Below are 13,727 nucleotides of genomic sequence, written 5' to 3'. Positions count from 1 at the left end.
ATCTTTCTGTACTCCAACGAGAACAGGCCAAGAGGTAAACCATCATATGCTGGCCCTTTCATTCCTGGTATCATTCTATTAAATCTTCTCTGAACTCTCACCAATGTCTTTTCTCAAACAAGGTGCCTTAAATGGTTCACAGTTCTCCAGGTGAGGTCTCAGGAGTGATTTAATGAGTCTCAACATCACATCCCTGCTCTTATATGCTATCCCTCTAGGAATGAATGCCAACACTGCATTCACTATCTTTACCACCAACTCAATCTGGAGGACCAGAGTCCTCTTCTGCCTTAGGGAAAATCTAGAGTTTGGAAGACTCCAAAGGAAGTCTCGCAGATAGCCCCATAGGTCAAGGTCAAGAGCCAGCCACTGAAGCTGTGAGGTAACATCTGTACCTACCCCAACATCATCCATCAGCACCCTCCCTCTCATCGGACATTACCTGCCAATGGTTGACCCTCCCCCCTCTACAGATCAGCGTGATGGCTTTTGGTCATTTTGGGAGGAAAACCAGAAGAATAGAGTTGCATCTATTTGTGATGGTGAGAGTCCAGGTAAAGGAAGGATTTGAGATGTTCATAGTTGTATCTTCAACCCTCTGAGCCTGGGAGACTCGGTGGGAACCAAACGGCCAATACTAACAATCTGAAACAGAAAAGGGCCGAGTAGCCTCCTCCTGTTTTGACGTCACCAGACTGCTGCCACTTGATCCAAGCCTTCCAAGAATAGGAAAGGTTGGAGGGACACGGGCCAAACAAAGCCGGCTTGGGTAGACAACCTGGCCATCAGGGTCAGTAGATGGGCTGAAGGGCCAGTAAAACACCATGCCCACTCCTCCTCCTTACCCCAGCGTCCGCATGGGGTGGATGTGTGTCCCCAGCCCATACCTATACTGTCCGTTTCCTCCAGCTCCTCCAGCAGACGCCTGGAAACCTCGATGACAGTCTTCATGTTCCCAAAGAGAGCTTCACAATCCACCTGCTGCAGCTGGAGAAAAGGGGAAGGCAGTTAATGGTGGTACGAGCAGAAATATGACCAGGCAAAGGTTCCCCTCACACAGGAGGGCAGTCCCGCAGTTCATAACAACAAAACCTGCAGCTGGGGAAGTGGTGGCAGTAGTCAGAACTGCAGCACAGGCGCTGCTGGAATATGAGCAGTGTTGGGCCCATGTCTAAGGAAGGATGTGCTGGTATTGGAGAGGGTCCAGAGCAGGTTGAACAAGAATGATCTTGGCAATGAGAGGGTTAACGTCAGAAGAGCATTTGCCGGCTCTGCACTTGTACTCACTGGAGTTTAGAAGAATTGGTGGAAATCTCATTGAAATTCTGAATATTGAAAGGGCTGGATAGAGTGGACAAGGAGAAGATGTTTCCAGTAGTGGGAGAGTCTAGGGTACATCCCTTTAGATCAGAGATTTTTGAGGGGGGGGGGGGAATGCCTCTCAGTTAGAGAGCAGGTAATGCAACACTAACAGCGCCAGTGACCGGGGTTCGAATCCAGCGCTGTAAGGAGTGTACATTCTCCCCATGTCTGTGTGGGCTTCCTCCGGGTGCTCTGGTCTCCTCCAACTCGTCAAAAAGTATCGGGGCTGTCAATTGGGTGGCACGGGTTTGTGGGCCGCAAGGGCCTGTTAACGTGCCATACGTCTAAATCTGAAAATTGTTTAAATTTCTTCAGTACGAGGGTTGGTAAGTTAATGGGCCAGAAGGGCTTCTCCTGTGTTGTATCATTAAAATTAAAAATTAAATTATAATGTAAAATTCACCACTCTAATTTTTAACTTTAATGATACAACACAGGAGAAGGCCCTTCTGGCCCATTAACTTACCAACCCCCGTATGTTTTGAAGGGTGGAAGGAAACTGGAGGACCCAGAGGAAACCCCCGCAGACACGGGGAGAATGTACAAACTCCTCACAGACAGCAGCGGATTAGAACTCTGGTCGCTGGCGCTGCAATGGCATAACCGTGATGCTCATCTGTGCAGGTCATTGCCACAAACGGCCCTGGAGGCCAAGCCATTGGGTAGATTTAAAGAGGTTGATAGGTTGTTGATCAGTAAGGGTGTAAAAGCTTGTGGAGAAAAGGCAGGAGAAAGAGGGTTGAGTGGAAAAATAAATTAGGCATGATTCTAAAGGTGGATAGACTTAATGGACTGAATGGCCTAATTATGCTCCTACGTCAAATGTTTCTATTTGCATCCTTGAACGGGATGAAGTTGAAGGGTTTGATCTGAAAGTGTTATGCTACTTTTCCTGTCCCCACCTCTCTGGAACATGAATCGACGCATTTAAAAGACCACCCCACCTCTTTGGCTTGCAGTGGGATGAGCACTTTCTCCACGCACATCACTAAGTCCTTAATGTAGTCAGCTTCTGTCTGCAGCAGCTCCTCAATAACCTTTGCCCTCTTCTCCATCATCTTCTGCTCCAGTCTCTCCGCCGTGGCCGAGACTGGTGGGGGCTCAAGGGAGGTGCGGTCAATGGACAGCAGAGTCATGTCTGTGGAGACACAAAGATCAACTCTATGACATTAAACAACACTTCCTCCATTCCTTCAGGTGATGGGACCTTGCAGTCAACTCTTATTTAGAATCATAGAACACTGCAGTGCAGAAAACGGGTCCTTTGGCCCTTCTGGTCTGTGCCAAACTATTCATTCCACCTGATCTCATCGACCTGCACCCAAACCATATTCCTCATTTTGCGTTCCTGACATGTTCCCATGTCCCTTCTGCGAATTCTGGCAGTTTCTTTAAAATTTTCTTTCCTTTAATTTTCTCTCTATTTCAGGAGCTCTGGGATCCTGCTTCCTACCCTCACCAAATCACGTGACCTCAATACTCCTCCCATCCACGACCCTGTTCAAATGTTCTTAAACGTCGAAATTGAGCCTGCATTCATTTCAGCTGGAAGCTCATTCCACACTCCCACCACACTGTGTGTGAAGACGTTCCTCCTTATAGAAACATAGAAGATAGGAGCAGGAGTAGGTCATTCGACCCTTCGAGCCTGCTCCGCCATTCAACGAGATCATGGTTGATCTTAAAGTTCAGTACCCCGTCCCCGCCTTCTCTCCGTAACCTTTAATACCCTTATACTGAAGAAATATATCTAATTCCCTCTTAAATATATTTAATAAACCTGCCTCTACTGCCCTCTGTGGCAATGAATTCCACAGATTCGCCACCCTCTGGGTAAAGAAATTCCTCCTCATCTCGGTCCTAAATTTATGTTCCCCTAAACTTTTCCCCTTCTTCCCTTAACCCTTGTGCACTGGTTTGAATCTCACCCAACCTCAATGGAAAAAGCCTACTTGCATTTACTCTATCTACACCTGTCATAATTTTGTACACCTCACTCAAATCTCCCTTCATTCTTCTACGCTCCAGGGAATAAAGTTCTGTTTAACCTTGTAACCCCATAACTCAGTTCCTCAGTCCCGGCAACACTCTTGTAAATTTTCTCTGCACCCTTTCAATCTTATTGCTACTTTTCCTGTAGTTAGGTGACCAAAATGTGTTTAGCTATATTTTGGGAATAGCATTGTGCTAACCAAGTCACCTCAACTTGCTGACATGCACTGGGGTAGAATGTGACAATGAACTCGAAACCAAAGGATTAGCGGGAGCCTTGATGAGTATTATGTAGCTGACCCTTGTACAGCTGTTGCACACTACATAGTTCAAGTTTATTATCACCCGACTGTACAATTACAACCTGACAAAACAGCTTTCTCTGGTCCTCAGTGCAAATGACACATGTACATAGTTAAAGATATCGTCTTCTACAGGTGTACCATGGAGAGAAATCTGACTGGTTGCATCAATATCTGGTGTGGAGGTGCCAATCCAGAGGACAGAAAAACACACCAGAGGGTTGGGAATTCAGCCAGCGATATCACAGGCACCAGTCTTCACCCCATCAAGGGCATCTACAAAAGAGGTGATGCCTTAAGAAAGCTGCCTCTATCCTCACCACCCTGGCCATGCCCTCTTCACTCTGTTACCAGCGGGAAGGAGGTACAGGAGCCTGAAGGTGAGCATCCAGCTGCACAAGGACGGCTTCTTCCCCTCTGCCATCAGATTCCTGAATGAACAATGACCCACAGACACGCCTTCACTTTCTCCTATTGTCTTGCACTGTTTAAGTAACTTATGACAACATTTGCACAGTGACACCTGCTGCGAAATAATGATTTTCGTGTCAAGTTCTTGACAATAAATTCTGACTGATTTGACGTGGACATTACCCCTCCATTAATCTTCGTACGCGAAGCCAAGCCAAAGAAGAAAAGAGAATTGTTAAATATAGAGTCTCAGAGGGTTTGTACGAGCAGTTCATCAGTCATTCACCAGACTCACTGCTCGTGGGAAGAAGCTGTTCCTCAGCCTGGTGGTTCTGGGTCTGATATCTCTTGTAGCTCTTTCCCCAACAGGAGTAGCTGGAAGATGCTGTGCGCGGGGTGGAAAGGGTCCTCATTGATTTTGCACGCTCTCTTTAAATAACGATCCCAGTAGATCACGTCGATCGTGGTGGGGGGGGAGACCCCAGTGATCCTCTCTGCTGCTCTGATGGTCCTGTGGATTGACCTCCAATCCAATGTCATTGGCTTGCACGGAGATAGAGTGGAAAAGTTTGTGTGCTGTCCAGGCACAACCTGTACACAAGTACAGCAGGTGGCCAATGCCCTGACTGTGAAGGCAAATGAACCAAACACTACCACACACTCCAACTGTGTTACCACATTCAGGTTCTTGTATCCCCAAGGCTCTCTGTTCTGCAAGAAACCTTGGGCAGCACGTTTAGCCCGATGCTATTAGTGCCAGTGACCCGGATTCAAATCCAGCGCTGTCTGTAAGGAGTTTGTGTAGGTTTCCTCCGGATGCTCCAGTTTCCTCCCACGTTCCTTAGACACACGGGGCTAGCAGGTTATTGGTCGCATGGGTGTAATTGGGTGTTGTGGGTCGGAAGGTCCTGCTACCGTTCTGTATCACTAAATTGAAATAAAAATCCTAGGAGAGTACAGGCAAGAAGTCACTCAAAAAGGTGGATGTCCCTTTCACCTGCGCACTTTGGCCTCATGGGATGAGAAGCATCGCCTCTACAGCGCCAGCGATCAGAATGGGGGCTCGAATCCTGCACTGTCTGTAAGAAGTTTGTATGTTTTCTCCGTGTCTCTTCCATGAAGGCTCCTGTTTCCTCTTACCGTTCGAAACATACCAGGGGTGTAGATTAATTAGGTGTAATTTGGGCGGCACAGGCTTGTGGGTCAAAATGGGCTGTTACCGGGCTGTATGTCTAAAAAAAATGTGCTATGAATACAGATGAAGAGAGAAGGGGGATGGGAAAGTGGGGCAGAGAGACAAGCAGAGCAGTGAGAGGCAAAGAGAGGGCAAGAGAAAGATACTGGCAGCGATGACAAATGTAATCTCTAGACTTTACCAGCTGCAAGTCTGCACAGCACCCCATGGTTCCTATGCCTAGAGGCATTCAGGATGGGGGAGGTCCTGTCGAAATGCCATCCACAGATCGTGCCCGTTCTCCCAGTTGCAGAACTCTGAGGACCAATCCTTCACCTCCCTGTGGCTGCAGTCAGCAGAGATTCTATGGCGATGCGGAGCTTTCTCAACTGCCTGCTGCCGGCTAGTGATCCTTGTATGGTGGAGTTCTCCTGAATGTGCAATCTTGTCACACCAGTCTTCCTGAACAAGTTGCTACCTGCCTACTTCTTGTACACTCCTCTCCTACTTCATACCATGACATAGCAGCAGAAATAATCCCTTCACAACCCCGAGATTGCTCCAGCATTCAATACGCCGACTCTCCAATGTCACCTTTCCACTAGCCCCTACATCCTTTGGCTGCCTTTTGGTGAGTTACAGAAGTTTATGGTTTGCCAATGAGGCCATTCAGCCCATTGTTACCATGCTAGTCAAAAATGAATCGGGGTAATTCCATTTCTCAGATCTTGGCCCACAGTCCCAAACATTATGGCTCTTCAGCACTCATCCAGAAATATCTCAAAATGCAATGATGCATCAAGTCCATTGCCATGTCCACCGAGGTACAGTGAGCAGTCCAGCTAGTCAACCTATCCATGGTACAGCATTGAAAGCCCAGTGCAGAGTTACAGAGAGATCAGTTGGTACGGAGCAAAGAAAATATAATTTTGCTGGTGCGAGGTTGGTCCAGGAGTCAGATAACTTTCCCTGAACCGGCAGTGTGTGAACTCAGTCAATACCCAATCCAATGCCATTTCTCTAAGTGCAATACACAAACGTGCTGGAGAAACTCAGTAGGTCTTGCAGCATCCACAGGAAGTACAGGGTAACTAACGTTTTCTGGCCTGAGTATGATTACCCTTTCCTTGTACTCTGTGGGCTTTCTTCTTTAACTCTATTTGTCTGAGAATTATTTTCCATGGAATTATTCTACCAATGGACTTAAACTAATAACTCCCAATTACTGTCTTCTAAGCTAATAGAAATATATTGTTCCTGTTCAGCTGACGAGTTCTCTCATAACCGTATACATCTCAGTTATGTTTCTTCTTGTCCGTACCAAAAGAAAGAGGCCCAGTCCAAACTAGAACCAGAGTTCCCATCCTTACAATCTTCACGTTCATGAATGCAGCCAGTGACAGGTCACTCACTACTCTACATGTTGAGCGCATGACCGACTCTTTGACGCTCCCCTCACACATGCACTCCCGTGAAAATTGTTGCCGACTTGCAGTCAGGGGACCCGCATGGGCTGCAGGAGACTGGCTCATGGGAACCAGGGATTCAAGAGGGTTAGAAGGGCTTCTGAAGGGCCTTGGGCGCTGAAGGATGTGTTGGAGGTTTGGATCTGGAGCTCGGGTTGTCAATGAATTGAACAGGAGTCTGTACGTCTGCGGAGGCTGCGGGAGTTGGAGGCGAATCCACAGACACTCGGTGTCTCTGAAGGGACTCTCTTTTGCTTTTCTTATTGTTACGGGTGCCAAGCAATGCTCATGGTGACTCTTTGTTTGCCTTCTGGCAGACAAAAGTTAAAGAATATCATGTATGTTATTTTTTTTCAACATGACAAAAGGAACCTTGAACACACACCTCCAACTTTCAGACTTTTTAAAAATTTTGCCACAGTGGGTAGTCATCCAGTTCCAGTGACCTCTGGCACTCTCTATGTGGAGTTTGCACATTCTCCCAGTGACTATATGGGCTTGGCCCCTTCCCCCAAGGTGCTCCAGCTTCCCCCCCACATTCCCCCAAAAATTGTTAGGGGTGATGGGTTAAATTGCCAATGTAAACTGTACTCATGTGTAGGCAATGCTAGATATGGGGGTGGGAGGTGTTGATGTGGAGAGAATCAATGAGATTGATGTACAGATTACTGTAAATGGACGATTGAGAGACAGCACAGACTCGGTGGGCTGAAGGACCCGTTCCTCTGCTTTATTCCTATGACTGTATGATTCAATTATTCATTATTTTCATGTTGCTATATTCAGAAACTGCCTGCACTTTAACATTGGTAGTGAAGCGTTCATTCTGCAACATCTTGAAAGGGTGGTGAAGGGCACTATAGAAATGCAAATCTACTTGCGAGCCTCACTAAAGTGGAATACTCTGGCATTTGGCTTTGAAAAAGGTAAAGCACGACACAAATGCACAGGGGTTAAACTGGCAAGTCTGCAGATGCTGCAATGGCAGTAAATGCACAGGGTTCTGTTGCAAAACCAACCTAGCGAACAGATGCTTTTGTGTGCGCAAAGCTAAGGAGTGGCTTCGGAATGAATCACACCAAGGATCGTCTTTCCCTCCCAGCTCCTCCAGAGAGTAAGAACTAACTAGCCTAACCAGTTCCACTGGAAACTGCTCCCTTCTCCTCATGGGGCAGGCTCGTGGGACACCTTCTTCTTCAGAAGTGGTCCTGGGGATTGCTTCTACTTACAGGTTCTGAGCTAACTGATGAGGCCAACGAAGGAGTCTGGCACGAGCCAAGCAGGAGGTGCCTGTCAGCTTGGACAGGGAGGCTGCAGTGACACCTTCCTAATGACTCCTAAAACGTTATGGTCTTTCTTGCACCAATTGCAAGTGTGAAAACCTGGCTCTCATATGTATTATCTCTTTTTCTGTCTTGGCATATTGTAGTAATTTAATTTATTTTGTTGTAATTGGTGTACCTTGCGCACCTGCGTGGCTGCAGCAAGTCAGAATTTCTGTACAATATACTTATGTATCTGACAATAAATTCTCATATTGGTACTCAGATGGTGTAGGTTGTCAGAATCTTTTCCCCAGATTAAGATGTCACATTCGAGAGGATTTAAATTGAAGGAGAAGGGATGTTTAAAGGAGATTTTAGACATGCAATACGGTAACAGGCCCTTCCGGCCCACAAGTCTGTGCTACCCAATTAGCCTACAGCCCTGGTACATTTCGAGGGAGGAAACCAGAGCCTCCAGGGAAAACGTACAAACTCCTTACCGACAGTGCGGTGTCTCTGAAGGGACTCTCTTTTGCTTTTCTTATTGTTGTGGGTGCCAGGCAATGCACCCGTCCTGATCGCAGGTGCTGTAAAGGCACTTCCACCAACTGTGCCGTGCATGGTGGAGATGTGTAGGGCTGCAGTTTACCCAGAGAGTGGTGGATGCCTGGAACATGATCGGCAATAAATGCTCCATCAACAAAGCCTGTGTATGCTCTGGATAGATGGACAAGGTACTGAATATTCCAATGCAGGCTGCACAGGACTGCAGAGCGAGGGTGCAGAGCGAGTCCCAGCATCCTGCTTCACCAGTGGCTGACCCCAACCACCCTTCTCTCTTCATCCACCACACAGAAGTGCAAGAGCAGTGATCTGAGTCTCAATGTGGACAAGACAAAGGAGATGATTGCGGACTACAAGAGGACCATGGACCACTCCCCACTCTGATGTAGAGCGAATGGGGAGCACCAAATTCCTTGGTGTTCATTTAAAGGACGACCTATCCTGGACCCACAAAACTTCATCAAGAGTTTGAGGTGGGAGGGGGGAGTCACGTGATGGAGTAGTGGCCGGACGGTGAACTCCAGCCCTCTCCAGAAAAGTCGGGAAAAACAAGAGAAAACACAAAGGCACAGAAATACAAGTTAAAGAAAAGTGAGTATAAAGGTGGAAAGAAGATGGAGACAAAAGGAGAAAAATCAAAATCAACGGAAAGAAGAGAGGAAGAGAAGACAACCTGTCCGAAGAGGCCCGCTGTGGAGAGAGGGCCCCACTACCTCAGGTCGGTAGAAAAAGAACTACAACAATGGCTCACAGAGCCGAGTAAAAGTGCGCAACCGCGCATGCGCGACTCCTCGCGCATGCGCGATGCGCATGCAAAAAAACACACCGACGGGAGGGGGGACCAGCTGGGGAGTCGATCTCCACAGCCGGCAACGACAGCTGCAGAACACCTGCAGCAAGAAGAGACCACAGAAGACAATGGAAACAAGAAAGAAGAGGAGGAAAGGGCAGCAAAGAAACAACAGATGGTCAACCCAGAGGAAGAAGAAGAGGAAGAGTACAGTGAAATAGATAAAGGGAAAGGCAAGGTAAAGGATATACTTGCTCTTGTTAGAGGATACATGGAGTCATTTAAAGAATGGCAAACACAGGAATTCAATGATTTAAGAAGAAGAATAAACAACACAGAAGAGAAAATAAATAAAATGGATATGACCTTAACAGAAATGGGGAAAAAAATGGACAAGATGGAAGAACGGGCAATAGCAGCAGAAATGGAGGTAGAAGACTTAAAAAAGAAATTGGAGGAATCTAATAAAAAAACTAAAGAGACACAAGAATTACTAGCCCAAAAAATAGATATAATGGAAAATTATAACAGAAGAAATAACATAAAGATAGTGGGCCTTAAGGAAGAGGAAGAAGGCAAGAATATGAGGGAGTTTATAAAAGAATGGATCCCTAAGGCCCTAGGATGTCCAGAACTACAGCAAGAAATGGAAATAGAAAGGGCACATAGAGCATTGGCCCCTAAACCACAACCACAACAAAAACCAAGATCTATTGTAGTAAAATTCCTAAGATATACTACAAGAGAAAAGGTACTGGAGAAGACAATGGAAAAAGTAAGAGAGGGCAACAAACCACTGGAGTATAAAGGGCAAAAAATCTTCATTTATCCAGATATAAGCTTTGAACTCCTAAAGAAGAGAAAAGAGTTCAATACAGCAAAAGCGATTTTATGGAAGAAAGGATATAAATTTACACTGAAGCATCCTGCGGTATTGAAAATATTTATTCCAGGACAACAAAACAGACTATTCTCGGATCCAGAAGAAGCACGAAAATTTGCAGAACAATTACAAAAATAGACTGAGGGATGAAGACGGGTAATGAGAGCAAAAATTATCACGATTGATATGTATGTGGGTAAAGACAAAAATAGACTGAGGGATGAAGAAGGGTAAGGAGGGTAAAAATGACCACGATTGATATGTATGCGGGTAAAGAGGTATAAGAGTGAATAGAGACAATGGGCATATGTGAAAGTATCTGTAATTAGAGGAAAACATAGAGAGTATAGACAAGAATTAATAAGAGAAGGCAATGGAATAGAGAGAATAAGGAGGGAATTAAAAGAGTGACCTTTGTGACATATAAAAAGCGAAATCTTTTCTGGGGGGGGCTGGGTGGGGGAAAAGAGCGGTCACTGCAAAATCAGTTGACGCTTGCGAGTGGATTCGCAAATCCAAATGGAGAGGGGAGATGTGGTTGTCCGACAAGGGATAAAGGGCAACTCAGGAGGGGAAGGGGAGACTGGGGATAAAGAAGATAGAAATAGGAGAATAAGGAAAATGTTGGATATTGTAGGAATGTTGTCTGGTAAAGAGTTGAAAATAAGAAAACAGAAATGGAAAAGGAGGAAAGGTAATGATGGAAAAACGGAAAGAGAAGATAAACAAAATATAAAATGGCTACGCTGAACTATATGACTCTAAATATTAATGGAATACATAACCAAATTAAAAGGAAGAAACTACTAAATTTACTGAAAAAGGAAAAAATAGATATAGCATTTGTCCAAGAAACACACTTAACTGAATTGGAGCACAAGAAATTAAAGAGAGATTGGGTAGGACATGTAACAGCAGCATCGTATAATTCAAAAGCAAGAGGAGTGGCTATATTAATTAGCAAAAATGTGCCATTTAAAATAGAAGAGGAAATAATAGATCCAGCAGGGAGATATGTTATGATAAAATGTCAGATATATTCAGAGCTTTGGAATCTACTTAATATATATTCACCTAACGAAGAAGATCAAAAGTTTATGCAAGATATCTTTTTGAAGGTAGCTAATACGCAAGGGAACATACTAATAGGAGGGGATTTCAATCTGAATTTGGATCCAAATATGGATAAAACGGGGGAAAAAAATTAACAGGAAGAACAAAGTAACCAAATTTATAATTAGATCAATGCAAGAAATGAAACTTGTGGACATATGGAGGAAACAAAACCCAAAAGAAAAGGAATACTCATACTACTCGACTAGACATAAAACATACTCAAGGATAGACCTATTCCTGTTATCAGCCCACATTCAAGGGAGAGTTAGGAAAACGGAATATAAAGCTAGACTATTATCGGACCACTCACCCCTGTTATTGGCAATAGAGCTAGAGGACATCCCTCCAAGAATGTATAGATGGAGATTAAACCCCATGCTACTTAAAAGACAGGATTTTAGAGAATTTATTGAAAAACAATTAAAAATGTACTTTGAAGTAAATACGGAATCAGTGGAAGATAAGTTTATACTATGGGACGCAATGAAAGCATTCATTAGAGGGCAAATAATAAGTTATGCAACCAAGATGAAGAAGGACTATAACCAGGAAACAGAGCAGTTGGAAAGGGAAATAATAAACATAGAAAAAAAATTAGCAATAAAGGAAGATACAACCAAAAGAAGAGAATTGGCGGATAAAAAAATAAAATATGAAACATTACAAACATATAAGGTGGAGAAGAATATAATGAAGACAAAACAGAAATATTATGAACTAGGTGAAAAAACACACAAAATCTTAGCATGGCAGCTTAAGACAGAGCAAACTAAGAAAATGGTATTGGCAACAAGGAAAAAAGACAAACAAATTACATATAATCCAAAAGAAATTAAGGAAAACTTCAGAGAATTCTATGAACAATTATACCGAACCGAAAACGAAGGGAAAGAAGGGAAAATAGATGAATTTTTGACTAAAATTGAACTACCAAAACTACAAATAGAGGAACAAAATAAATTAACAGAACCATTTGGAACAGTAGAAATACAAGAGATAATAAAAAATTTACCAAATAATAAGACACCAGGAGAGGATGGACTCCCAATAGAATTCTACAAAACATTTAAAGACCTAATAATACCGCCCCTCCTGGATGTAATCAACCAGATTGATGAGACACAAAACTTACCAGATTCATGTAAAACAGCAATAATTACAGTGATACTAAAACAAGGGAAAGATCCACTCTCACCAGCGTCATATAGACCAATATCTCTGCTAAACACAGATTATAAGATAATAGCTAAACTATTAGCGAACAGATTAGCAGAACAGGTACCGAAAATGGTAAATTTAGACCAAACTGGATTTATCAAAAAAAGACGCACAACAGACAATATTTGTAAATTTATTAACTTAATTCATGCAGTAGAAGGAAATAAAGCACCGGCAGTAGCAGTTGCTTTAGACGCAGAGAAGGCCTTCGACAGAGTAGAATGGAATTACTTGTTCAAAGTATTGCAAAAATTCAGTTTACCGGAGAAGTATATTAATTGGATTAAAGCATTATATAAGGGACCGTTAGCGAAAGTGACAGTAAATGGACATGTATCAAAGCAATTTAACTTAAGCAGGTCAACGCGGCAGGGATGCCCACTATCACCATTATTGTTTGCGCTAGCTATAGAACCACTAGCAGAATCGATAAGAAGAGATAATAATATAAAAGGAATAAAAATAAAAGACAGGGAATATAAAATCAGTCTGTTTGCGGATGATGTGATAGTGTACTTAACAGAACCAGAACTATCAATAAAAGAACTATATAAGAAATTGAAGGAATACGGAGAAGTGTCGGGATACAAGATAAACGTAAATAAAAGTGAAGCAATGCCTATGAATAACGCGGATTTCTCAAAATTTAAGGAGGAATCCCCATTCAGATGGCAAACGCAGGCAATAAGATACCTAGGTGTGCAAATAAACAAAAATCTAGGCCAATTATATAAACTCAATTACAATCCACTAATGAAAAAATTACAGGACGATTTAGAGCATTGGAAAGAGCTACCACTAACACTGATAGGAAGGATAAACTGTATTAAAATGAACATTTTTCCAAGGATACTATACTTATTTCAGGCATTGCCAATACAACTGACAGAAAAATTCTTCAAAGAGTTAAAGAAAATAATAAGGAGATTTTTATGGAGAGGGGGGAAACCGAGGATAGCACTAGATAAATTAACAGAATGGTATAAACAAGGAGGCTTACAATTGCCAAACTTCAAAAATTATTATAGAGCCGCACAATTAAGGTACCTATCAGATTTTTATCAAACAAGGGAAAAACCAGACTGGACGAGACTAGAATTAGATAAAATAGGGGAAAAGATACCTGAACACATATTATATAAATGGGACGAAAAATTGGTACAACATAGAACTTCTCCAGTATT

At 43.5% G+C, this 13,727-nt stretch overlaps 1 protein-coding gene across 5 annotated transcripts in view; it reads right to left on the bottom strand.

The window, feature by feature from the left end:
- The window catches only part of dnmbp (dynamin binding protein), a 124,109-nt gene that overhangs the window by 27,920 nt on the left and 82,462 nt on the right, over nt 1-13,727 (bottom strand). For all 5 annotated transcript variants that reach the window (XM_069900241.1, XM_069900245.1, XM_069900242.1 and 2 more), the window contains exons 5-6: nt 2,307-2,500; nt 888-987 (exon numbers count right to left, since the gene is read on the bottom strand). In XM_069900241.1, the coding sequence (XP_069756342.1) occupies nt 888-987; nt 2,307-2,500 (294 nt within the window). The remainder of the gene's footprint in view (nt 1-887; nt 988-2,306; nt 2,501-13,727) is intronic.

Source organism: Narcine bancroftii, chromosome 10 (assembly GCF_036971445.1).
Source record: "Narcine bancroftii isolate sNarBan1 chromosome 10, sNarBan1.hap1, whole genome shotgun sequence".
NCBI lineage: Eukaryota > Metazoa > Chordata > Chondrichthyes > Torpediniformes > Narcinidae > Narcine > Narcine bancroftii.
Note: the sequence above shows the minus strand (reverse complement) of the source record. Positions and strands in the feature narration are given on the sequence as shown.